We start from the raw sequence: 25,634 nt of genomic DNA on the forward strand, positions 1-25,634 counted from the left end.
GAATGTTGTAACAACAACAACAGACAGCGTTGATGCTACGGAGAAGGTCTGTTAAAAGTTACCTTTCTCTGTTAAAAGTTACCTTTCTCTTTATGTGCTCTCGTTTGAGCTTCATCTGTACAGTAAGTGTTTAAATCCCAGTTCAGCTGCAGGACCAGTAACACCCTCTTCAGTGTCGTCCTCTTCACCAGCAAACCTGTGACCACAGCCTGTTCCACTCTATGGTTCCACTGCATGTTTTCTACTTCCTACTGTTACTGTTATACCCAACTGGAGAGTCATTTGTAAAGGGTCTGCCTCTTTTGCCATCTTCCATTTAATAGGCTTCTCAATAAAAGATTCCAAGGTGAACTTCATTGTTTGTGCTGTAAACCATTTTTTTTCAAAATATTCTATAACTCAAGAGTGACCTATGCAGTACCTGCATGACAGATTTACTTCATAACTCCTGGTCGAGGCCCAAACTGTTACATTGCTGCTTGGGGCCCCAGACCAATGATGTGGCCCCTGAAGGCTCACAAACTTTTACCAAAGCAGTGGCCGAAAAGGTGCAAATTGACAGCACTCACTCTCATTGCCCTGCTAAGAGCTGCATGCATTATTTTAGTGAAAACCAAAGTTTGTCAATGAAGTAAACAAAGAAAAATGAAGAGGAATTATCCGTCTATTAGAGAGAAAAAAGAAACTGGAATAAAGAGAAAGATAAAGAGGAATAAGTATTGGTACACTGGCAGATATGATGGGGATGAACCCTGGTTGGAGGGCCCCCCAATTGATTTTATTCTAGGGCCACACCAGACTCGAGAATCACCACTGGTCACGTTCCCCCACGTAAACAAAATCTGAATGAAAGAAGACGCAAGTTGGAGAATTAACAAAACACTGCACCTTTACAAAAAGGTACAACAGGTGGGCCTTGGGTTTCTTTAAGGTAGAAACCCAAGTAGAGCGGGGAAACGTCCACCTCCCTATATACTGTAGCTACTGTATCCTCCCAGCCCAGCTGACTGTGATCAGCCGTCAGCTGAGGGAGAACATCACAGGTGGAGTCAATAGCTCCTGATGAGGAAACCTGTGGGACAACATCCATACCAATACGATAAATGAAAATGTTCAAAAAAATCAAAATAGTAAATTTGTCAGTGGTAACCATGGAAACAAACAGAATAGTTGAGTGCAGGGGAAGGTTTGGGTTCCTTGGCAACAGTCTGGTTTCAGTTAAGCTGTGCAACTACATGAGTTGGTAGAACAAAATTAATCTGTTATTGATTTTAACTTTTCACTGATATTTGCTGCTTATACTACTTGTATAAAATCCTGCAGCCTGAAGCCGACGACTGAATCTGAGCAGTGCTGACATCACTTCCTCTCCCAAATTCAAGGAACGGCCTCCAGCAAACTGAAGATTGGAGTTGTCCCCTCTCTTTGATTTCTAGCCAATTTATTTTGAATTGTCAGTGTTTTAATCGATCTCAGTTGTTTTTGTAATTGATTAATTGTTGTTGTTGTTGTTTTTGTGCTTGTTTTCTTGTAATCTTTACGACATTGAAAATTAATGAAACCTCAATGTCCTTCAAGAAGAAATTAAGGTTTGAATTGAATTGAATATACAATTCTGTACACTAGAATAACATTAATTATAGCAGATCAAACACAATTTAAATGTTTCAGAAGGAAACTGTAAGTAAACAATACCCATTTAGACCACCAGTTTATGGGCCTGTGAGAAAATGATTGTATAAACCTTTCAGTTACAGCCGCCTCCCTCAGAGAGTCAGATTCATTGACACAGGACAGGTTCAATCTGCAGCTCGTGTTGGTTGTTATGGTGACGCAGCAGGTTGAAGGTGTGCACATGTTCACTGGGTCACTAGTCTGATATTAAAGTGGAACATCTCCCATGTGGACTAACTCATTCACCAGTGAAGTGATGTCGAATCCACGATATAACTGAATGTTGAATGTGGTGTCTGACAGAACTCAGCTCCAACTGGACCAGCAAGGAGTCCTAACTGGTCTGTGGGAAGGGGGGTGGTGGGTTGGTTAGTGGTGGCCTGTGCTGAGCTGCTGGTGGCACCTGGTTTGCACAGAGGAGATTATTTGTGTGTGTGTGTGTGTGTGTGTGTGTGTGTGTGTGTGTGTGTGTGTGTGTGTGTGTGTGTGTGTGTGTGTGTGTGTGTGTGTGTGTGTGTGTGTGTGCAGGGTGAGTGATTGGGGCTGACAGCAGCCTCTGTATTGCTGGCTGGCCTGCAGATTTAGCCGACCTGTTTTAGACACTCTAATCTGGATTAACTGCAGCAGTGTGTCAGTGGGGACGAGAACCGGGAGCCTCCCCCACCCTCTGCCCCTTCACCTGCTTCTCCACCTCCTCCTCTCCCTCACTTCCCCTTCATCCCCTCCTCCCCCCCCCCCCCCCCCCCCCCCCGTCCACCTGACGTACCTGTCCTCCCTCTTATTTCCATCCTGAGTGTTTCAGGCATCAGTCAGCTTACACTGTCCAACATAAAGTCAGTGCGGTCTTTAAATAAAAACGCTCGCTTGCATCACTCTGAGTGTCTGTGCATCCAGCTTTTAGGGGGGAAGGGCAGTCAGGCAGGGATTAAACCAGCTCAGTCCTCTTCCCTATTTGCTGTTTGTTGCAGCTGCAGGACGAGCTGTTCCACTATTATAAGTTGGACATCATCTGCACACCGTTATCATAGCATGCACCATTTTTTTTTTACAAGGATTAAAATAGTTTAAAAACATCGCACTTGGCAGAATTTATCAAAATCACAACCAACATTTTGGCAACTGATTGCAACGCTTCAGATTAAAATGTTTGCAATATTTCAATACGACAAAGACTATTCTGAATGAACCCGTGTGAGCAGCGACAGTAACAGCCAAAGGGGAAAAAAAATGTTGGTATCACTCAAAGGAAAAAAAAAAAGTGAACAAAGTTTGAAGAAGTTTTTTGGAACATGACATTATCAGCAAAAATTCTCATACACGTCTACAGAGTTTCCTCAGATCAATTTCTGAACAATATTCCCTCAGCACTATTCTACTATAGTCCACATAAACAAAGATGACTCCACGTCTTTGTCCGAGTCTGTAAAACTGATGTGTCTACGTTTAGATTTCCATGAGCTGAATCCTCCGTCCATGACGCTCTCTCCCCTCTCTCTCCCTCCATCTTTGATTCTTGCCTCAATCTCCATTTTTTGCTGTTTTCTTTGTTTTTATTTTCGTCTTCCCAGAGATCAAGTCCAGTCCCTCTTCAGTGCAGCTTTAAGTTCCCTCCAGCCTCCTTTCTCTCGCTCTCCACCACTGAACGGATTGCTCTGACTTTCCTGCCTTTATCTGGAGATAAGATACTTACTTTTCAGATAAAGCATATTATGATAAATCAAATGAGCTTTGTCGCTTTTGTGCATCTGGGTGTTTGTGTGTGTGCATGTGTGTGTGTGTGTGTGTGTGTGTGTGTGTGTGTGTGTGTGTGTGTGTGTGTGTGTGTGTGTGTGTGTGTGTTCATGAAGCTGCAAGGAGATAAATGTAATCTGGCAATTATGTTTGGATGTATGAAATGCAGCAAATGTAGAGCAGGTTAATTCATCACTACATGTATAAGGATGAAGGAACAAACAAGCATTTTATTTCTCCTCTAAGTAGAAATAAATTATTTTTTAATTATGAAACTAAAGTTATTTTATTATAAGAAATGATTATATGAAATTAAAGTTATTTTATTATAAGAAATGATTATATGAAATTATTGCTGTTCTTTGAATTAACAGCTTTATGATGAAAATAAAAAACTTCATGGTTGTTTTTGGGATGTTGGACTTATCAATATAAATTAAAATGTACTTTATTTTTCTCCTGTTTTATGTAGCAAATTATTTTTAGACCAATGTTATGTATGCAAATATTCACATTTATATAATTAATTATAATTATATTTAATAATATTTATAATTATAATTATAATTAATAATCAACCTCCCTGTGAATTCATATCAAAGAATCAGAAAAATAATGAAGAATTCAAAATTATAGACTCTGTGTTTAACTTTTCTTTGCTCATTTAGACTTTTTTTATGTTCGCTCGAGCGTGCGTGTGTGTGTGTGTGTGTGTGTGTGCGTGCGTGCGTGCGTGCGTGCGTGTGTGTGTGTGTGTGTCTGTGTGTCTGTGTGTGTGTCTGTGTGTGTGTGTGTGTGTGTGTGTGTGTGTGTGTGTCTGTGTGTGTGTGTGTGTGTGTGTGTGTGTGTGTCTGTGTGTCTGTGTGTGTGTCTGTGTGTGTGTGTGTTCCTGTGTGTGGTGGGAGGGGTTTGCTGGAGCCACTTGCTGCCTCTAATTAGCAGCGTGTGCCGGTAAAGAAACTCAGTGGAGCATCTCTCCAAGGCGCAGAGGCGATCCAGGGACCACTTCACCTGTGTGATGACTTCACTGTGACAGTCAGTCTCTGTTCGGGTGTTCAGTGCGCAACAGTGCGCTCTGCTGCTCAGCTGACACACACAGAAAGAGCTGTAACATCACGGAGAGGGGAAAAAAAGAAAAACAGTTTAGGTTTCTGATAACTCCGCGCGTCCCGCTTCTCTCCACAGCCGGGTTGGATCGGACGCACAGACTTGTTGCCTCAGCAGCGCTCTGAGGAGGCCTCGGCTGTTTGTTGCGTGTCCGACACTCAAGTCAGCGACAGGACTTAAAAGCCAGCTGCAAGGATGATGTCCTACATAAAGCAACCCCATTACACAATGAACGGGTTAAATTTGCCCGGCCCAGGGATGGATGTGCTGCACACAACTGTCGCTTACCCATGTAAGTACCAAATGTTTCTTTTAGCAAAGTTTTCTGTTTTGTTTTGATTACATATTTGTCTGCCATCTTTTCTCCTCATTTAGAGTAAATAATATTCGAGCCACAGTGGTGCGTAAAGACGCGCAGGCTGTGCGTAACGCTGTAAAGCTAAAATTGTGTGTCTAAAAAAAAAACTTGTATAACAATGATAACATGGTAAGATTTTGTAAAATGATCATTAATCTAAACTAAAACTATCCAAAGAGAGATGGATTATGTGACGGGTATTTTCTTACACTTCACTGATCATTTAAAAAGAATGTAACCCTTACTTTGTTCATAAATCTACCGTCACGTTTATAATTTATCAGTAAAGCGAGGTTACATTCTCCAAGGGGAAGATTGTTTGAAAACAAAATTGAAGTTGAAGCGGATATAATCAGTGTTGTGTTCAGGTCTGATACAGATAACAGATAACATTTGACGATCGACTTTTTAACGTTTTTTATTGTTGTTTTTCTATGTTAATGTCAGATTCGCCATTAGAGAATCATAATTCGTTATCTCTGAAATATCTAAACTGAATCTGTATTCATACTTACTTTGAAAAAAAACATCCGTCCATGCAGGGCAGTTAGATCATTCTGACTCAAACTATATTTAAATGAATTAAATGTTAAGAACCAGCTTTTTGGGAAAATATAAACTCTGACAAAGAAAAACAGGGACTCTTGTGATTATCTTTTCAAATTATAAATAAATAAATATTATGGGTCCATATTGGTCACAAGCAACCTTAAGGGAAAAAATCAGGATCAGAAACATTAAATTGCTCTTGTGATGTATCCTCACTCACACTGCTGGACAACAATAAAAACATAACAATCACTTATATGAGAGCAGAATCCTTTATAATACAACCTGTCTTAATACTTGTGTCTTTTCTTAGCTATCAAAAGCAGCACAACATAATTATGATAAAAATCCTCTCTCCTTTCAATGTGTTGTCTTTGCAGCCACTCCCCGGAAGCAGCGCCGCGAGCGCACCACCTTTACCCGGACACAGCTGGACATCCTGGAGGCCCTGTTCTCCAAGACCCGCTACCCAGACATCTTCATGAGGGAGGAGGTGGCCCTGAAGATTAACCTGCCCGAGTCACGTGTGCAGGTAGGAGAGAAGTAGGCTCGAGCCAAGATGGAGGCCGATCTGTTCAGAGTTTCTGGTTTACTAGTTACAAAAGACATCCTGTTAAGTTTAAAGACTAAAACATGTTTGTTTTACTAACTTAAGCTGCACACACTTGAATGTTTGACACTTGTTTCCTGTACTGACCTGCTGCTTGTTTTTCTTTGTTTCTCCAGGTTTGGTTTAAAAACCGCCGTGCAAAGTGCCGTCAGCAGCAGCAGCAGAGCAGTGGTCAGTCTAAGCCCCGCCCACCCAAAAAGAAGGCCTCTCCCGTTCAGGAACCCACTGCCCCTGATCCTCTTCCTAACCCGTCTGGATCCTACAGCCCCTCTTCGGCTCAGTCCGGCCCCAGCCTGGCCCCGAGCTCCAGCAATGGAAACACGGCTGTGTCCATCTGGAGCCCGGCCATCTCGCCGCTGCCCGACCCCTTGGCCTCCTCCTCGGCCCCCTGCATGCAGCGTCCCTCTCCTTACCCCATGAGCTACGGCCAGCCATCAGCATACACCCAGGGCTACGCCAGCACCACCTCCTACTTCACCGGCCTGGACTGCAGCGCCTACCTGTCCCCCATGCACTCGCAGCTGTCAGGCACCGTGGGGGCCCTCAGCCCGATCACTGTGCCCTCGATGGGGGGCTCCCTGAGCCAGTCCCCCGCCTCCCTGTCCTCACAGGGCTACAGCACGGCCTCCTCCCTGGGCTTCACCTCTGTGGACTGCCTGGACTACAAGGACCAGCAGGCCTGGAAACTGGGCTTCACCACAATGGACTGTCTGGACCACAAGGACCAGAACTCCTGGAAGTTCCAGGTCCTCTAAAAGGGCCGAGTCGAGTGAGAGAAAGAGCGACACAGATCAGCCACAGAGGACTCTTTTCAGTCTGTTTGTTTGTGAGATGTGTTTGTTTTCCAAAGGCGACCTCTGTAGAAACGGTTTATCAGATGAAGGGACCCGAGGCTGTCTTCAATACTGCCTGACTGAAAACCAGACCTGTCCTCTTCTTCATGCTGCGTTTAATAAGAGAACAAAAGCCTTTCAAGAGTTAGTAGGAAACACACTGAGCCGTCTGAACAGGACTGTCTGATTCAGACACAAACACACGTTTCATTTTGTTGTAAACTTAGAGAGGAGGGAGAGCTGCTTTCACAGGAGACGGCTCAGGAGTTATTTATTCTTATGTTATGCTATTTAAATTTGTAATTTGATTTTGTTTAGATGAGCATTGTTTTGAGCGTTTATGTGGCGTATTTCAGTGTTAGTCTTTAGTGTTATCATCCCCAATCTGTTTGATGGAAAAGTCCGATTTTCTGTTTAAGTTGTGTGAAATATTAAAGTGAAATATTCTTTACACTTTGTGATCACTGAGGTTTTGTTCTCACTGAATTACAGTTTGTGTTGGGTTGGTTCTGATACAGTTTCGACTGATGAACCGATGCACGTGTCGTAGGTCAGTATGAAGAGTGTTAACAGTGTGCACTTAAAGTAGCCGTGTTGCGTTCAGGTCCGGACCCATCATGTTTGTCATACGGCCTGCATGGCTCTCACTGCTCCATCTTGGTTATTTTAGCTGATCTGATTCTGGGAGTGTCCCCAATCCTCTTAGCTTCCCTTCAGCAATGCCCTAAGTGAATTAGTTAGGATTATTGCCCTATCCCCCTCTGTCTCTCTCCTCCTCCTCACCCTTCCTTTCCTGGCTCTCTCCTCCTCTCTTTCTCAGCCTTTTTCTATCTTAGTCCACCTCTCCTGCAGGCGCTCTCTTCTACAGCTACACCTGTTGTGTCTCAGGCGGTGTTGAGGAAACTACTTTAAAAACTTTGCAAACTACATCATCTTCACAGGTTCACAGGAGGATACACACAACAGATCTACCAGCAAATAGATTTCAGTTACTCAGACCTACTTTGAAAAAGAAAATCAAATAAAAGAAGAATAATACATTTGGTTTGGAATGTTCACAATGTTTAATACAAAAATGAAAGTATGCAAACAAAGGTTTCATTCTACTCAGTTTATTGCAAAAACCCGGTTGGAAGATTGGAAATCTGTGGTGGAGCAGCCTTTGAGGGTCTCATTAAAGAAAAACATTCAGAGATCTCAAAGAGTAAAGTTTAATACAACAATGCTCAGGCTGGGGCGCTGGTGGGGCAGTGGGTAGCGCACGCATCCCATGTACGGAGGCTGTGCTCCTCCAAGTGGGTGGCCCAGGTTCAAATCCAACCTGTGGCTCCTTCCCCGCATGTCATTCCCCACTCTCTCTCTCCCTGATTTCCATCTCTATCCACTGCCCTATCTCTCTAATAAAGACACAAAAAGACAAAAAATAAATCTTAAAATAAAATAAAATAATAATAATAATAAAAAAACAATGCTCAGGCTATCTCAGGCTATTCTGAATAGACTCACTTTCTTAGAGTCTTTTCCACGCCCTGATACTCCTGATAATATGACACTGATGTGGCAAAAGAAGTAAGTAATTATTCAGTTATTTATGAACACGATAATAAAGTGTGCTCTACCTCTTCATTTTGACACAGACAGCTGGATGATGTTTAGATATTCACCCAGTTAGTCAATAAGTAACATATGAACTAACCACAAACTAAAATTACAACTTCCCGCATTATTATGATTTATTTTGTAAAATCCTGAATACAAAGAAATAATTGTTTGGTTTATTGAAAGAATAAAACACCTGTTCACAGGATGTATATAAAATATATACACATAAATGATGATATTTTCCATAAAAAGTACAAAAAAAAACACTTTGTTCCAGAAAACCTCTTAGGTCAGCACCATGAAGACCTCGACATGTAGAAAAGGAAATAATCCCTTGAGGTTATCACAAAGGAAAAACTGTGAATAAACAGATTTTCAAAATGATCTGTCAACAACTAGAACAATGAAGAACAAAGAATTCGACCTAGCAATAAATTATCTGTAACTTTAGAAGTTAACTTCACAATAAATGTCAAAAAAGTGATTTATCAGCTGGGATTACTTTGCAGATATGAATGTAGTTTAACACACAGAGAGTTTTGATTGCATGTGTTGTTCACTCATTTCAAACAATTCACTGTTACACGTGCACCTCAGAAAGCACAGCCTGTATTTAAAAACAACAGCACAGTTTAATAAACCTTTTTTTCCCGACAGTTGTTTTCCATCAGCACAGAGGTTCCCCTTCTTTCCACCCCCACCGCTGCTCCAATCTCCCCAACTCCTCTTGACTACTTCATAATCCCCGCCTGACCTGATTGCTGCCACGCAAACTTCCCCACGACATCAAATATGTGAAAATATTTTGTACGCGTGTTGTTTTCAGAGAGGGTTGATTTTCTGTTATTCAACAAACAAAAAAGGTTTAACCGCTGAACACCGGCTTGATGATGAATTTTTTCATCTTTCTGAAGTGAAATTGAACTGTAGGTTAGTTATTTTAAAACTACAAAATCATGAATAAATCTAACCTAATGTGTTTAACTTATTATTCGTTAGGAATATATTTATTAAAATAATTCACATGATCAAATATAAAAGGCTTGATCACTCGTAAGAGATTTCTGATGTTATGCTGCAACACAAATAAAAACATTAAACTATATTTTATTCTTTGTAAATCACATCTTTCTCTAGTCCTAACACTCGTAAACCATCACAACATTTAGATCATACATTTACAGAGAGAAGGAGCTGGGAAACGAGAGACATTTCAAAGCATTTTTCTGCACTCAACACTGTCCTAATCCCACTCTGTGCTCAATTTAATCCTCCGCCCTCCCCCTCGTCGTATGATTGGTTAATCCCTGAGTCGGCACATCCTGATTGGTTAACCTCTCTCAGAGGGTGCAGTGCACTTGTAATCTTCCCCCTCAGCACTGAGAGTTTCAGACAGACATTTGTACTGTAATCCCAGGGAGCAGCAGATGTGATGGGGGATGGACGGCACCAGGCAGACCTTGAGGAAGGTGAACACACAAAACAAAAACACAACACACGGCCCAAGGAGGAAAATGTTGCGTTCGACAAAGTCAAAACACAAATTGAAAATTTAAAGGCCAAATAAAAATAAAGGTTTGACAATAGCTTGACCTTTTTCAAACTGGAGTAAAACTCATGGTTAAATGTTGGATGAACTTACAGAGAAGAGCATCAAATGTGCTTTTTGCCCTAATGATCGATAAATTGATGCTCGCAAAGAATGATGCACAAGGTCCCGACTTGTAATGCCCCTTGGAGTAGCGCTTGAATACTGTGTCATTACGTCACAACAAGCCTTTCACTGTAGTCACATGTTGGCCATTTTAAACTTAGGTCATGCCAAGAGTAAGAAGCTAAAGCGCTCTTATAATGAAGCACTAAACTGGTTTTCAAAATGTGCAATCTGCTTCTCGATGATCAGCAACTGAAAATATGACTGTAGGGGGAAAGCCTACGACAGAGTATTGAGGCCACAATAGAGAAAAAAACAGAGATTAAAATCACATTATTACGAAAATAAAGCTGAAATATAAGAAAAGTTGAGAATGTTAGGGCTGCATCACAATCATCTCAGAGTCATACTCAGGTCAATGTCGTGCGGATATGCCAAGAGACTGAGTTTAAGCGCCATTTTGCAGTAATAAGTTTGATTATTATTGTTTGGATTATGATTTGCTGGAGTATAGCAGATAATATGTTTGTGTTTATCTTGGGAGTATTTAATGTGATTATTCCTATTTTATTTTGACGGTTTGTTGTGATTCTGTAAGACTTCTGTAGTCATGTGATCAGGAGACAGGAAGTGAAGTGTATTGTTATGTGTTACGCTGTCTAAAGGCACGGTCAGACTGGCCATCCGTACCGTGCCTCACGCTTCACCCCTAAAGTCCAGTTCGTTTGGCCAGTGTGACCGCTCCGTGCCGTCTCCAGACTAACAGGCCAAACAGGCCTCTCTCTCTCTCTCTCTCTCTCTCTCTCTCTCTCTCTCTCTCTCTCTCTCTCTCTCTCGTCCGCCTGTTTGTAAACTGAGCACGCTTCATAATAACATAAAGCATGCGTGTGTTGTATTAAGACGTTATGTACAAGAGGTAATCGTGCTTAGGCACGGATAGTCCTGGCCAGTGTGACCGCGGGCTGTGCCGGATGCTCTTCTCTTCATTCCTCATGTAGCCTAGGCTAACTGCTCTTCTCTTGCTCAAGGTAGACTGAAAATTACGACTTCTTCCTCACATTAGGACATTTTTCGGGATGTTCCGGGATGAGGATTGTAGAGTGGTTACAAAATGTAAAAATATATATATAAAGGCAGCAGGTTAGCTAACTTTACAGTTCGCTAGCTAGTGCCATTAGCTTAGAATTTGAGCCCTTCCCACTTTTTTTTTACTCAGTGAATTCACTTGTTTTTATCGCTTTGCTGTTCCTATGCTGTATGTGAGTGCTCAGTATTTTCTAAAGAAAATCTTCTCCGACTGGCTAGAGTAGCTACCAGACGTTCACTATGAAATGTTGCTCGCCCTTTAGTCTGCGCGCAATAAATTGCTGGCATTGTTGAAAGGTATTCATTCAAAACAATATAGAAATACTGTAGACTAGTTTTTGCCTGTGTTTTTTTACATCCTGCAGAGGTTTAAGTATTGCCAAAATGGTATCAATCGTCTACGTTTCCAAGGATTAGGCTAATATGAAGCCAAAACCTGAAAATACGATAACAGAAGTTGGAGTTCCCCAAAGCTCCCTACTCAGGCCTCTACCTTTCATTAAAATTATCCCACTAGCACAGATCATAAAAAGGCAAAATAACATACCATACCACTCGTTTGAATGTATTGCTCTAAAAATTCAGATCTCTTGTAACAGATCATTGACTGTGCTAGGTGTATATAGACCACCATCAGCTAACCCCAGTGTTGTTAATCGATTAATAGAAATGTTTTCTCAGTTCAGTACTTCAGAAATCCTGGTTTTGGGTGATTTTAATTGAAATTGGTTGTCAAATGATTCATTGAGCTTAAAGGAGATGTGTGACAATCTAAATCTATCACAGATCATACCTGAACCAACTAGACGTAATTTGAAAGATCCCTCAAAATCAACATTGATTGATCTAATTTTTACCAATAGAATGTACTCAAGAGACATTTCAGAAATTTTAATGAACAGGTGTTTTTTTAATGACATTGTGAACAGTAATATATGTCAAACATCTGAAATACTGTGGATCATGCACTTGAATATTTTACAAATACATTTCTTACAATTATTGACAAGCATGCACCTTTTAAAAGGTTAAGGGTTAAAGACAGATCAAGCCCATGGTTCTCCACTGAATTATCATTGCCTTTAAAGGAAAAGGACAAAGCCTGGGCTTTAGCAAGAAAGACAGCAGCCCATTGGCTTTTATTCAGACAACTCAGAAATAAATGCACATATTCACTGAGAAAAGCTAAAACCTCTTATCACCAGGAGTTGATTTCTAGTTGCTCTTTAAACCCATCAAAATTCTGGAAAGCAGTGAATATAAACAAAAATAAATCCTCCCCATCTCTCCCTTCTTATGTTACTTTAAATGAAGGCCAAACAAATAAAACTTCAGAAATTTGCCGTGCTTTTAACATCCATTTTGTTGCTTCTGGGAGTCAGTGTGAAACATTGTACTCTGGAAAAACTGTTAATAGCCGGCCGCTGGCTCATATTCCCACTTTTAACCATTCCCCTAACTTTACTATACAGGCCTTCACTTCCTCTGCTGTAATGGAGGCTCTGCACTCTATAGATACTAGGAAAGCAAGGGGAGAAGATAATCTAGAGCCATACATTTTAAAACTCTGTGCCCCTCTAATCAAGGAACAAATTTCCTATATTTCTAATCTTTCAATCACCACTGGAGTTGTCCCTCAGGTTTGGAAGTCAGCACACATCGTCCCTCTGCATAAGGGCGGCAACAAAAACAAACTCAACAACTACCGGCCGATCTCCAAACTGTCCAGCTTCTCTAAAATCCTGGAGACATTAGTCAACAATCAACTAAAATCATTCCTTTCAATAAATTCTTTATTAAGTCCTCACCAGTCTGGTTTCAGAAAAAAACACAGCACCACATCAGCAATTACCTTTGTCATAAATAATATTGTATCTGCTGTTGATCAAGGGAAATACTGTGCTGCCCTCTTTGTTGATTTAACTAAAGCGTTTGACACTGTTGATCACACCATACTCCTGCAGAGGCTACATGATGTTGGTTTTGACAACTCCTCATTTAAATGGATGCAGAATTATCTGTCTAATAGATTGAAATGTGTGACTGTACAATCTGATCGCTCTGAACACTTATCACTATCAAAAGGGGTTCCACAAGGTTCTGTATTGGGTCCTGTGCTGTTCACGATCTACATTAATAATATTGCTTCTGTATTTACAATTTGTAAGACCCATCTCTACGCTGACGACACAGTTTTGTATTGTTTTGCTGAGACTGCACACTTAGCAATGGAAACTTTACAAGAAGCACTTCACAAATTACAAAATGCACTCCTTGACTTAAAATTATTACTGAATGCAGAGAAAACTAAATACATGATCTTTACACAAGCCAGAAATACCACAGACAATGACTTGCATATAACAACTCTGGAAGGTCACAATATTGAAAGAGTACCTCATTACAAATATCTTGGCATCTGGTTGGATCAATCCCTTTCATTTAAATTTCACATTGATACATTAACCACAAAACTACAACAGAAAATTGGATACTTGTACAGAAACAAAGTGAACTTCCCTTTAGTGAGTAGGAAGCGAATAATTGAAGCCATCTTCCTATCTATTCTGGACTACGGGGATGTCATTTATAGACATGCTTCTGCCTCCACCCTAAAATCATTAGACACAGTTTATCACTCCGCCCTCAGATTTATCACTGGTGACAAATATTCCACTCATTATTGCATCCTGTACGATAAAGTTGGTTGGCCTTCACTAACAGTTAGACGTGAACGGCATTGGCTGTTATTTATTTATAAATCACTTGCGGGTAATCTACCAGCATACATCACTTCTTTATTAATCTGGGCTGATAATCCGTATCAGTCTCGATCAAGTGACTGGCTAATGTTAACGGTTCCACAAGTAAAAACTAACTTTGGGAAAACATCCTTCACCTATTGTGCTGCACACACCTGGAACACAATACAAAACACATTCAAACTCAATACAATGGTTACCATGGGTCAATTTAAAAACTTGATTACAGTTCACTGTACTCACGAGTGTAAATGTTATTAACTGTAGTTACCTGCTTACTGCTTATTCTTCTGGTCTTGTAATCTATGTATTTTGTCTTTGTTGTTTTTTGTCTTTTTTTTGTCTCTTATTCGTTTTAATTGTACTCTCAACGTCATTGTAAATGAGGGCTTGCCCTCAATGATTTCTTGAGAATAAATAAAGGTTAATGAATATTTATGCAGATAACACACGTTTTTAAATATATTTCTCCAGGTGACTATGGTCCAATATTAGTCAATGAATCAGTGATTGCATGTCCAAATTTCTCCCAGACAAAAAGTTTAGTTTAGTTTTTTGAGGAAGAATTAATTCAAGAACACGACTGTTAGTTTATAAACCACTGAATGTTTAATTTCTTCTTCTCTTTCATGAACCTTTCAGACTCCTCAAAGGTCTGACATAAGGCACCTTCCAGCTCATAGATACAAAACGTGACATTTTATTCAAATCTGGATTAATTGAATGCATCGTGTTTGTTATGTTCTTGTTTTAATTACCATTTTGTTGAACTGATTCATCTTTTCATAATGCCTTGTATTATGTAACGCAGCGCCAATTGCGTTCTCTTCAGAGAAATTTTGTGTGCTCTACAGTAACTCTTGTCCAACCTTTCTTTTGGATTATTTCTGCAGCCAGGGTGAAAAGTGAATTACTCGAAGATCTATTAAGGTTCCTTGGAAGGATACAAACCCTGTTGTGACAAATTAAATTCAGAACAAAGACTGGAGTTAACATGGCACTCTTCAGAGAGAACTTGAAACACTAAATTATGACAACATTTTTTCTTCACTTTTGGAAACACGTCCCTGACGTCTGTGTTGATCTCTTCCTGAGTGTACATGTGAGCGTTGTCTCATTTTAGGGGCTGCATCTTCCAGAGGTCTCATTTGAAGAGTGGCTGCCTCAAATGTAATGTCTCCTGTCTGCATACATTTGTTTGGAACTTATAAAAATAAAGAACTTAAAGGACTTTTCGAGGATTCGGTTTGGATCCTAACTGCCTGACACCAGAGCATCAGTGAGACACAATGAAACAAAGAAATCACACAAGCATCAGGTTGTCTTAACACCTATTTATTACCACCATAATATGAGAAATTTGGAAAATACAAAGATCAGCTTATTTATACGTCTGAAAATTTCAAGGAATAAGAAAAATATAAAAGAAAACAAATATGAGGTTATATTGTGTATCACAAATTTTGAGAAAGGGACAGATTATATGTTCAGATCTACAGCGAGTGCAAGAGACACAAAGACCCCAAAAACATGCAGAGTGAAACTTCCACTAGAATATCAATTCATACTGTAGTGACAAGTCTAAAGTCAATCTGTGGAGATAGAGAGAGACAGAAGCATAATGTGTGACGACTGATCTACACTGAATAGTTGAATAAAGGAGCAGATGGTGAACCATCGCCCCCCTGTGGCTGCCTTTAGAATTGAAGTTGCTTTTGAAAATGGAGAAGCCCTTCCTGATTTTATGTTGCAAATCAGACCACTGCAAATTAAAAATTGATAACCTTAGAGAATTGTTTTAATAGTTTTTTCTGTTAATTTCATGATTTGGAGAGTGGAAAAGAGAAGCATCTGTGATTTATATGCGTAAAAAAAATAGTCACCATATCCACAACAATAATCAATAATCTTAAGCAACCAAAAGATCCTTGTTTGTTGAGTACAAGTGGTTTGAGAGATCAGAGCTCACGCGTCCACACAAACAGACCGCCATCCCCTCCATGAGCACATTACAGAGGTGAGGGAGGGGGGGGGGGGGTTTGAGGAGCTGCAGCCTGTAGCTGTGGAGAGGAGGGGGAGTGTGTAAAGGGACGGACTGGGCAGGAGGGGAGGAGGAGGGTGTTAAGACAGGGGCTGAGGCCTCAGGACTAGCTTTAATAGCACCCTGCTGTGGAAGTTGCAGCTCCCCTTAAGCATACTAGTCCCTCGTACTCGTCCCTCTGCTTCAGCTCTGTTTGCCACACAAACCACAGCTGCTGGCCTCCCACCACGGAAGAATCCAGCAGAGCTTTTACAGGCAACACCCAAACTCAGTGACAAAGGTTTAAGAATGTGTGCACAAGTGCTTCTGATCTGCCAAACCTTTTACATGCACGACAAAGGTACCCTAAAAACATTTGGTGAAGACGAAAAAACCTATGGAGACCAGACTTCGACATATTTCTATATCTTCATAATCAAGGTTACTCTAAAGTCTACTGAGAAGCTGGGCAGGCTGGGGAGGGGAGTCGAGAGGGACAGGTGGAGGTGGGTGGGGAAGGTAGAGAGAGGGAGTGAGGGCGGGGTGAGGTAAAGAAAAACAGGACAGAGGTGAATCATCATGGAGGCCGTCTAAGCGCGCTCTCCACGGATGCGGCGTGCCAGCTGGATGTCTTTGGGCATGATGGTGACACGCTTGGCATGGATGGCACACAGGTTAGTGTCCTCAAACAGACCCACCAGGTACGCCTCGCTGGCCTCCTGCAGGGAGAGACAGCAGATATTAGCACGAGGAGATCGTGGATGTTAGATTGATGCAGTTTTGTTTTTGACAGAATTGGTGCCGAAACAAACCTGCAGAGCTCCGATGGCGGCGCTCTGGAAACGCAGGTCGGTCTTGAAGTCCTGAGCGATCTCCCTCACCAGGCGCTGGAAGGGCAGCTTACGGATCAGCAGCTCAGTGGACTTCTGGTACCGACGGATCTCTCTCAGAGCCACGGTACCGGGCCTGAAACAGACGTGAAAAAAATTGTAGATCAATACATGATTTAAAATTGAGTTAATTAAACCCTCCTCTACCTACACAGGACTCATCTCCCAAAGTAATAATGTAATTTATTTATTAAGAACAGTTCCTCCATGTTCAGTTCACTTCCTGGTTCTACTTATAAAACAACTTTAGGCAGTGGGCAGCTCTGCAGAATAGCATACTGATCTGTTGAGTATAATTTTGTTATGCTACGTTTGAAACCGAGAGCAAAGACTTGATCTTTTTCTTTTAAAGTTTTAGGATCCTTTGTGGGGTTTGTTTTTTTAACGTTGGTCACGCACAACCATCGAAGGTCCTGGTTCCTTACGTCATACAGATGCACACACAGCTCGGTTAATTCATTCATTCATTCATTTCACCCCTTCTTCCAGGAGCTGAATCTGGATTAACTTTACTCTTGTTTCCAGATTCATAAAGATGAATGGTAGCTCGGTCAGGCTTGGCTCCGGGAGTTACCAGGATTTCAGGGATTATCAGGGATGGATACCAACTACCTGGGATTCATTTCACTCACACATCTGCTACAGTCTGGATTACTACAGCAGTGTGGAGCAAAGACAAACAGATTTTACTGTAATATTACCGTTATGAACTGGATCTGAAGCTGCCAAAATAACTTAATAATGATGCAGATCTGATTAGATTATTAAAAACATGCTTAGTACGTTCACAAGAGAGGAAATTGTAAAAAAAAAAAAAAAAAAAAAAAAAAAAAGAATTTTTAAGAGGGTTTGAATTAAGCATTTCTGAGACAAAGTCAAGAGACTTGTGACAGGGTCGCAGAAGTTAAGCTGCCACATTACAACTAGTGAGAATAAACTATTAACTGATGGGAGTTTGTATATTTACATGAATGTATTTTGAAATATTCACAACAGTTTTTCTCTTACTTTTGGTCTGAGCAAATGGACCAAAAAGATTAAAAAGCTGAAAAAGCAGACATGTTTAATGCTGCTAATGTCCAAGTGTGTGTGTCTTTGTGCAAACAGGACGCTTTAGTGAATAAATGTATGAACAAACTATTCAACACAGTTTTCTAAACCAGCGAAGAGGATTTTTTGAATGATCATCTCAGTTTGATTAATTAAATTTCAAGGAAATGACCGGCTGTTTAGAAGGAAAGTAAAGATGTTACCTGTAACGATGGGGCTTCTTCACACCACCAGTAGAGGGGGCACTCTTGCGAGCGGCCTTGGTGGCCAGCTGCTTACGAGGAGCCTTTCCTCCAGTGGACTTACGAGCAGTCTGCTTGGTACGAGCCATTACGACAAAGAATCACCTACAGGGAAAACCCACAGCGTTAGTTAGTGTTGTGAATGTAAACGTTCATGATACACACACTCTCTCTCTGGGCCTAAAGTTTGATTCTGGTATTTTCTGAAACGTGTCTTTAGTTTATTTTTAAAGATATTTGTTTCTCTTTGACTAAACTGTTTTAAAATTGCTCCATAAGATTTGTTTGGCTGACAATCGAGAAGCTGGGTTTAATCAAGGTATGTGCGATGAAGCATTCTTCTTTTGCCATTAACGGGCTTGGGTTCTAGTTTTTACACCATAAAAGAAAAGATCTATAAAAAAATTCTAATTTTCGGATTTGCTGCTGCTACCTTGATCAGCTCGTTTTTACAGAAATGTGTTTGTAATTTATTTTCACTGGGTTCTGGTGGCTTTACAGAGACCACTGTAACAGCTGTTTCTGATTAAAAAATAATATCTTAATCAAAACAAAATGGTTGATCTTTTTAGCATTTCCTTAATGTTGCCAAATGTTTTTTAATGAAAACACTGGTGTTTACTTATAATATTTATCAAAGGCGATCTAAATAAATAATCCTTCAAAGCTAACAGTCTGTTTTTATATGATAAATTATAAATATGTTTTTGTGATTGAACCTGAAAACATCAATATGAACATGTTCTGTTATATAACTGGAATTAAGTGTCAACATATTGTATACCTTCGGTGATTATTTGCTTATTATCATACATATATGACAGTGTGACACATTTTTTAAGATTTCCGTCACTAAACACGAGACTTTCGTTTTCCCTCGGGTAGTTCAAAGTCTCCTGTTTGGTCATATTTGGCCGCCTGGGAGAAGTTTCCCTTCGGTTTAGCTGCTACACAGACACAGCGTGCCGAGCCAATCAGGACACTTTGTGCTCCCGATCCAACCAATCACAATACAAAAACGGTTATCATCCTGAAACAGACCAATCAACTGTGCCTGTGCGGTGGGTTTAGGACCAACCGCGTTTAGTTCTGCAAGCTTTAGGGCGGGACAAGCAGCCGTGGCCCCGCCCCCTACCGCAAGATTATGGCCGCAGACCTCAATGAACCTACCAATATAGAGGCAATGAGCAGGACGTAAACTTTGACATTTATTTTACTAATCAAATGAAGTTTTCGCACAAGACTATCAACAAAACATAGGAGAGAAGTGTAGCTATCGAATGAGCGTGTAGGCGTTTTTAAAGATGGAGTTTAAAGGCGGTAACAGCGAGGTAGAAAGCGCTCATGAAAGTGGAGCAGATATTTCAGCAGAGGAAGTACTGAGCCGTTTTTCTCTCTGACCGGGCAGCTGCTTTTTCTCCTCTCCAACGCGTCGAAATAACACGATATTTAAGCATCAAAACTACTTTAATCACCTCATTTTCAGTGTTAAACTGTTAATATTACTATTTGTATAAAAAATTACGAGAAGAAGTTTGCTTACCGGGGGTGAATTTAACGCTTTTTCTTCGCACGGTGAAGTGTGTTGTGGTTGTCTGGCAGTGTCAGATATTTACTATCTCTCACACAATGGAAGCAGAAAGCTGGAGCAAAATGGCGGCCGTGTCAATCACCTGCCTCCCACAATGCATCTGACAACATTTGTAAACATTGTAACTTCCTCAACTTTTAACTTTTTTTGTAAGAAAGACTATTGGGTTTAAATGCGATTATCACGTAATGTTTTTACAAGTTATGTTAATATATTTTAACAAACAATAAATTAAGAAAAACAAATTTCAAAATTAGAAATGAAGTAAAACATAATATTATTAAAGTGGACACTGGAAACGTACAGGCTTTCTAAAAAGTAACCTCAAGATAAATTGACTTTTTATTTATAGATATAAAATATCAATATTTAATGACTATTCAGTTTATCATAACCACTGGTAGAAGCAACATATGCAAATAAAGGCACCATTTACTCAATTCATGCTTTTGGATGCAGTAATTAAAAAAGTAATCATTTTATTCTACTTTAAGAAGGCCACTACATTACCTATTGATTGGATATCTGTTCTCTTGAATGACCTGGCTGCCAGAGGAAGAGGGTCAAAATATCATCTTAATCGTTTTAAATAGCCTAACTTCTAACACACTTTCAACAAACTTTAAATTAAGCGTTTAGGAGTTTTCGTAATCCCTCAAACTTCCCTTTACTCCTACATTTTGTAGACGGTCATTCCTCCTAGTGGATTCATCTGATCCAGCTCAAATTTAATTTACAGCAAGAAGAGATCTGACACATGAAAAGTTATGAAACAAAACTAAAATGCATGGCTTCTGTGAGCCCTCAACTAAGCATGATTCCCCATGAAACATGGACAATTATCCATCACAGTTGTACATACTCCATTCTGACCAAAGTTTCCCATGTATTAGAAGTTTCTTGGCACACATCTATAAACAAATATTCCATTATACTTAAAGCGACCCTGAGGGAAAAAACGGGAAGTGTCATGTTGTTACTCCAACCAGTAAAACATATCTGCTTCAAATTTGTGTTTAGCACACGCAGGGTAGAGAACAACAGACTGTCAACTTACATGTGGGTAAAGATATACATGAAGGGTTTTGTTTTGTGCCTCCTTTAATTTTGGCTTGAAAGGATGTCAAACTAAATGATAAGCCTAAATAAGTGGATATTTTACAACTGGCATGAGGCCGAAAAGGAAAGTTGAAACCGGTCAGTTTTGGAGAAGATAAACAAAGGTGGATGAGTTATGCTATCAAGGGTCATGTTGGTCTTTGGTGCCTTTTGGATGCTGATTTAGACATTGAGCCAATTTGATAAACGCAGAAAAAATCTGAAGCAGTAAATGGCTGTTTTAGGGAATAAATAAAGTCGAATGAGTTTGGTTCTGCTGTGTGTAATGTACACATTGAGCACCTGTCTTTGTTGTGAAGCAGAATATTAGTATTGTACCACTTTAAGGTGAAGAGGAGGCAGTAATGATATTGGATAAACTCCAAAATGTCTTTTATACTGATGACAAAATAATAACTAGTCACTTACTTTACGGCTTTTTGCAACAAAAAAGAGCTCTACTACTACTTGTTAGGTTTTGCTGAACTAGATTTTGTTGACAATGTTTCACGCTGTCAGACCGAGCAAACAAAAAGGTTTATCAGTAACATCATTCACACATATAAGACATGGATTTTAGCTGTTCCTGAACAGTTTTATTTATTTCATATCTAACTTTAGATACCTCTAGATTGAGACGAGAGTGTTTTCACATTCAAGTACACGGTGCCTTAAATCATCGCCCCGTCTGAAAAGGAAGAGGCTTTTCGATAAGGCAAGAGAAGTGAAACCTGCAAGCGATATAGAAGTCAACAGTTACAGAGTACAACCTGGATTAAGACAGATTTGAAACAGTGTAATCCATACATTATGCTGATCCAAAGGGGTGGTATAATACCGGATGGGTGTACTACACATTGATTCTTAAAAAAAAATCCCTCCCTTATTGTTTCCAAAGAAAGCAAGTAGATACAAACCAAATGACCCCATCATGACACCTTCAACTAAGAACTGTCGACTCATCAGAAGTGATCTGAAATCTAGATATCACAAAGGTTTGTGCGTCATGACGATGACCGTAAAGTATATCTGGCCTGTGGAAACAAAATGTAAGGCTTGTCCACCAAAGCAGCTTCAAAATGTTCTTCACCAGGTCGTTTGAGAGGAAAATGTTTTCATCTTTATTCAGTCAGTCCAGTTCATGAATGTACCGTCAATGTGATGGAAAAAATTAAATAATAAAAACAAACTCTTACACATCTAAAAAGGAACAACAGGCATTCATCCATCATCCCCTCTTTATCCCGTTATGTGCAACAACTGCGCCAAGTCATTTGGTCCCTAACATACAAGTACCAAAACATCCCATTAGAGTCACTGAAATGTGTTTATAGAAAAGTTACATAAAATGGCACAGTCACTGAAAAAAAGACAATGAAAGAAAAAAATAAAATAAAATGAATCAAATATTTCATCCCAGCTCCTTACAAACCTCACACCCAGTCAGATTCTTAAAGACAAACATGGACGCTCGTATCGCTTCTTGTGCACATTAAAGCAGAGAGAGGGCTCGATGACCTTCATGTACCACCTGTCTTTAACTTGTGCTGTAACATCCAGAAAGAACACAATGGATGGTGAAGTACACAGAACTGTTCTGTAAGAGATAGAGTGCATGCATTTCTAAAATGCAAACATGAATCCCAGTTTATACCCAGCGCCACACCTAAAAAAAACAACAACTAAAAATCCCCCTTTTTTCTATTGATTCTGTTCATATATTTATATATTTAGTATATATATTTTACATTTCCTGTTAAATGTACCTTATGTCTTCATATCATATACATTTATGACTGGCTACTGTCTCAATCAATCACAACAATATGACTTTTTGGACAATAACTTCAGGTACATTCAGGGCTTTCTGTAAAAAGTCAGACATTTTTCTTTACAATTCATTAAAAATACAGAGGAGCAAAAATATTGGTGCTGCGACAGTCCGCTGTCCTGCAGAGGCTGCTCAGCAGCAGCTCATCAGAGTCTTTTTATACACAGCTAAACATCATTTCTCATGTTAAATGCTTCATTCAGTACGTATCTCTGTCTCTGGCCTGGGCAGGGCCAGGTCAGTCTGGATGTAGCCTCCCTGGCCTAGCGCGGTGGAGTACGCTCTGTTATTTTGGCTCACTGAGAACCCTGGGCCTGGATACGAGCCAGAGCCTCCCCGTTTGTGAAGCGGGGCCTGTGGCTGAGGTACTGGCCGATAATCGTCCAGGTTGTCATAGTGGGACTGAGCCGCTTTGCTGCTGTGTTTCTGATAGGAGTAGTCTCTGTCTGGCTCAGGTTTGCTGTAGTGCGGCGGCTCTCTGACGCTGTGGGATCGCTCGGGTTTGGAATGGGCATGTTGATCCCTGGGGTCAGACGGCTGCTCTTCTGTACTGTGGTATCCACTCTTCCCTTTGTGGTCAGAATCGGGACACTCGTACCGCGGTGTAAAGCTCCTCTTGCTGGGATACTCCTGCTGCCAGTGTTTGGACCTGCTTCCGTCTGTGCCCTGCTTGTCGTCTGCAGGCTTGGCGTCGTGTCGACTGCTCTCCTGCTGGTGGGAGAGACTGTGGCTCAGAGAAGAAGGAAAGGAGTGGGAGGATTGACATTTCTTGGAAGTGCTTTGCTTGGCAAGTCCCTCCGACCTGTCTCCCTGGACATGCTTGTCAGTCTCCATGTACAGGACGACATCAGGGTCTGATGTCATATGTCTGGGGAGGTAGCGTCCATCTTTGCTCTCAGCTGCAGCCAGCACAGCTTTACCTGGGTCAGACTTACTGCGCAGGTGCAGCATTTCATAGCCCGATATATCTGCTGGGGCAAAGAGGCCCACGTTGTCATACTGAGAGAGGACAGGGCCTTTGACCTTCTGCCGGGCCCGGCTCTCTCTGCGGATGGACTGAAAGCGAAGTCTCTCTGACTCCTCGGGATCCCAAGAGAGGTAAGCTGGAGCCTCCATGCTTGCGTGTCCAGGTGGCATGTCCCTGCTCACAAAGCTGTGCTCCTTCCCCGGTGGGAGAACGTGGCGAGCGAGATAGTGGTACCCGGTCGCCTTTCCACCTGGTCGCCCTGCGGCGGCTCCTGGATCTCTGGAGTGGAAGTGGCGGACTCGGATGGTGCCATAGGGGTCGATGTCGTAGTAAGGTGCCTCCACGGGGCCTGAACCAGAGTAGGGACTGTAGCGGTACTGAACCCGTCCGTTCTCAAAGTAAGGCTGCAGCTGGGTGACGTGGTAGTCGCCCTGTGAGGACTGCTGCTGCTGCTGCTGTGGGGGCTGCTGCTGCGGGGGCTGCTGGTGCGGGGGCTGCTGGTAGGCTTTGCAGGGGTAGACGGGTCGGTGATAGAAGAAGATTTCATCATCTGGCGGGACTTCAGTCCTCTGGATGGGCACAGTACGGATCGTGGAGGGGACATGAAGCGAGTGCACCCTGCGGATGGTTGGGTAGCCGTGTGTTCTGTCGTGGCCGTAACCCTGATGCCCCGGCCCCGGAGAAACGTACACACCGCGGGAGTTTCCTCTGGACTTAATCGAGTGATGGTAAGACCGCGGGCCTAAAGTGCTGTACCTGTTGTCCACTCGGGCGCTGTAAGGGATCTGAGGCTCAGATTTGGACACGAAGGAGAGGTGTGGGGGGACACTGTCGGGCCGGTAGTGGTGTGGCATGGTCTGGGGGCCGAGAGGAACCGGCCTTTGGTGGTAGTAGGCGGCTCCTGGAGGCTCCATCAAGACCGGTTCTGCTTTAGCGTGGTAAAGGTAGGCCGGTTGGTGTGTGGAAGATTTGCGAGGAGACGGAGGGTGATGAGGCAGAGCTTCCTCCAGATGACCAGGGGCAGGACCCTCAGCGAGGACGTGGTAGGAGGCTTCACTTTGGCTGAGTGCTGCTGTGGCCAGTTTACTCTCGATAGTGCGGACAGGGGGGGCTGGAGGTCCGTACACATCGTGGTACTTAACAGGCTCTGTGCAGGGCTGAACCGGCTTTATGGCCTCCCAGGGCTTCTCCACAGGCTCAGCAGAGGTGGGGGCCACTCTGGCACTGGCCTTCGAGGCGGGCTGAGTGTGGGTTTGGGGGAGGGCTGGTGTCTGAGGCTGTGTGTGAGGCTGCGATGGAGGATGAGGCTGAGAATTAGACTGTGTTTGAAGATGAGCCTGAATCTGAGCCTGGCTCTGCTGCTGAGTCTGAGTTTGATGCTGGGACAGTGCCTGCCTTTTGGGCTTTATGGGAGGAGGCTGATCTGATGGTTTTGGGAGGATTGGACGAGGTGAAGTCTCAGCTGGTTTGACCTGTGACAAAACACAACAAAACTTTATTTGCAGAGGAAGGTCAATGACATGTCAAGTTAAGCATTACTATATGTGGGAATATTTCAAAATAAACACACACTCATTTCAGCTAGGGACTGTCCACACACACACAGGACACTGGGCAGTTTCTAAGTGGCTGCAGCAGCATGGCATACAATCATCATTTCTGTTTTTGCATTTCTCTCATCTTTTTCCTACTGGTAGAGGAGACACATTGTGTAGAAGAACTTGTCAAGCTCAGGGGACCTTACACTTCCATTAAGCACCCATCACATTGCTATTTGCACATATTTAGATGTTCTCTTTAAATTTGGAAGAAAAGGACAAACCCGAGGGTCGTCGGTTCAAGTCCCAGTGCGGACCAAATAAATATGGAAGTTGGTCTGGTAGCTGGAGAGGAGCCAGGGCACTTCCCGAGAACTGCTGAGGTGCCCAGCTCCCAACAGCTCTGGGGCGCTACCTGCATAGCAGTGTGTAGCAGGTCCA

At 41.7% G+C, this 25,634-nt stretch overlaps 3 protein-coding genes across 8 annotated transcripts in view; 1 reads left to right on the plus strand and 2 right to left on the minus strand.

Annotated features, from left to right (window-relative positions):
- The first annotated feature begins 4,363 nt into the window (after positions 1 to 4,363).
- On the plus strand, positions 4,364 to 7,313 carry crx (cone-rod homeobox). Of its 2 annotated transcripts, none has more exons than XM_061056008.1 (3): positions 4,364 to 4,804; positions 5,791 to 5,951; positions 6,146 to 7,313. In XM_061056008.1, exons 1-3 carry the CDS (start codon positions 4,708 to 4,710, stop codon positions 6,782 to 6,784), a joined length of 897 nt encoding a protein of 298 aa, XP_060911991.1. In that variant the 5' UTR covers positions 4,364 to 4,707; the 3' UTR covers positions 6,785 to 7,313. The 2 variants fall into 2 exon arrangements, with proteins under 2 accessions (XP_060911991.1, XP_060911992.1); XM_061056009.1 differs by having other exon boundaries at positions 4,365 to 4,804; positions 5,800 to 5,951.
- A 7,972-nt stretch (positions 7,314 to 15,285) lies between these two features.
- Positions 15,286 to 19,861, minus strand: h3f3c (H3 histone, family 3C). The gene is made up of 4 exons (XM_061056017.1): positions 19,712 to 19,861; positions 18,130 to 18,273; positions 16,799 to 16,952; positions 15,286 to 16,705 (listed from the first exon to the last, which is right to left on the minus strand). Exons 2-4 carry the CDS (start codon positions 18,255 to 18,257, stop codon positions 16,577 to 16,579), a joined length of 411 nt encoding a protein of 136 aa, XP_060912000.1. The 5' UTR covers positions 18,258 to 18,273; positions 19,712 to 19,861; the 3' UTR covers positions 15,286 to 16,576.
- Positions 19,862 to 21,427: 1,566 nt separating this feature from the next.
- The window catches only part of arhgap32b (Rho GTPase activating protein 32b), a 90,855-nt gene continuing 86,648 nt past the window's right edge, over positions 21,428 to 25,634 (minus strand). For all 5 annotated transcript variants that reach the window (XM_061056010.1, XM_061056012.1, XM_061056011.1 and 2 more), the window contains one exon: positions 21,428 to 25,127. In XM_061056010.1, coding sequence (XP_060911993.1) covers positions 22,884 to 25,127 — 2,244 coding nt within the window. In that variant the 3' untranslated portion in view covers positions 21,428 to 22,883. The remainder of the gene's footprint in view (positions 25,128 to 25,634) is intronic.

Source organism: Labrus mixtus, chromosome 14 (assembly GCF_963584025.1).
Source record: "Labrus mixtus chromosome 14, fLabMix1.1, whole genome shotgun sequence".
In the NCBI taxonomy this organism is placed as follows: domain Eukaryota; kingdom Metazoa; phylum Chordata; class Actinopteri; order Labriformes; family Labridae; genus Labrus; species Labrus mixtus.

Bases quoted from the DNA above. Each gene is read 5' to 3' on its own strand.
- crx (XM_061056008.1), top strand. From the start codon at position 4,708: ATGATGTCCTACATAAAGCAACCCCATTACACAATGAACGGGTTAAAT. The intron at 4,805-5,790 runs GTAAGTACCAAA...TTCAATGTGTTG, and splicing joins CACAACTGTCGCTTACCCAT to TCTTTGCAGCCACTCCCCGG. The intron at 5,952-6,145 runs GTAGGAGAGAAG...TTGTTTCTCCAG, and splicing joins TGCCCGAGTCACGTGTGCAG to GTTTGGTTTAAAAACCGCCG.
- h3f3c (XM_061056017.1), bottom strand. From the start codon at position 18,257: ATGGCTCGTACCAAGCAGACTGCTCGTAAGTCCACTGGAGGAAAGGCT. The intron at 16,953-18,129 runs GTAACATCTTTA...CGTCTGTTTCAG, and splicing joins AAGAAGCCCCATCGTTACAG to GCCCGGTACCGTGGCTCTGA. The intron at 16,706-16,798 runs GTTTGTTTCGGC...CTCTCCCTGCAG, and splicing joins CCGCCATCGGAGCTCTGCAG to GAGGCCAGCGAGGCGTACCT.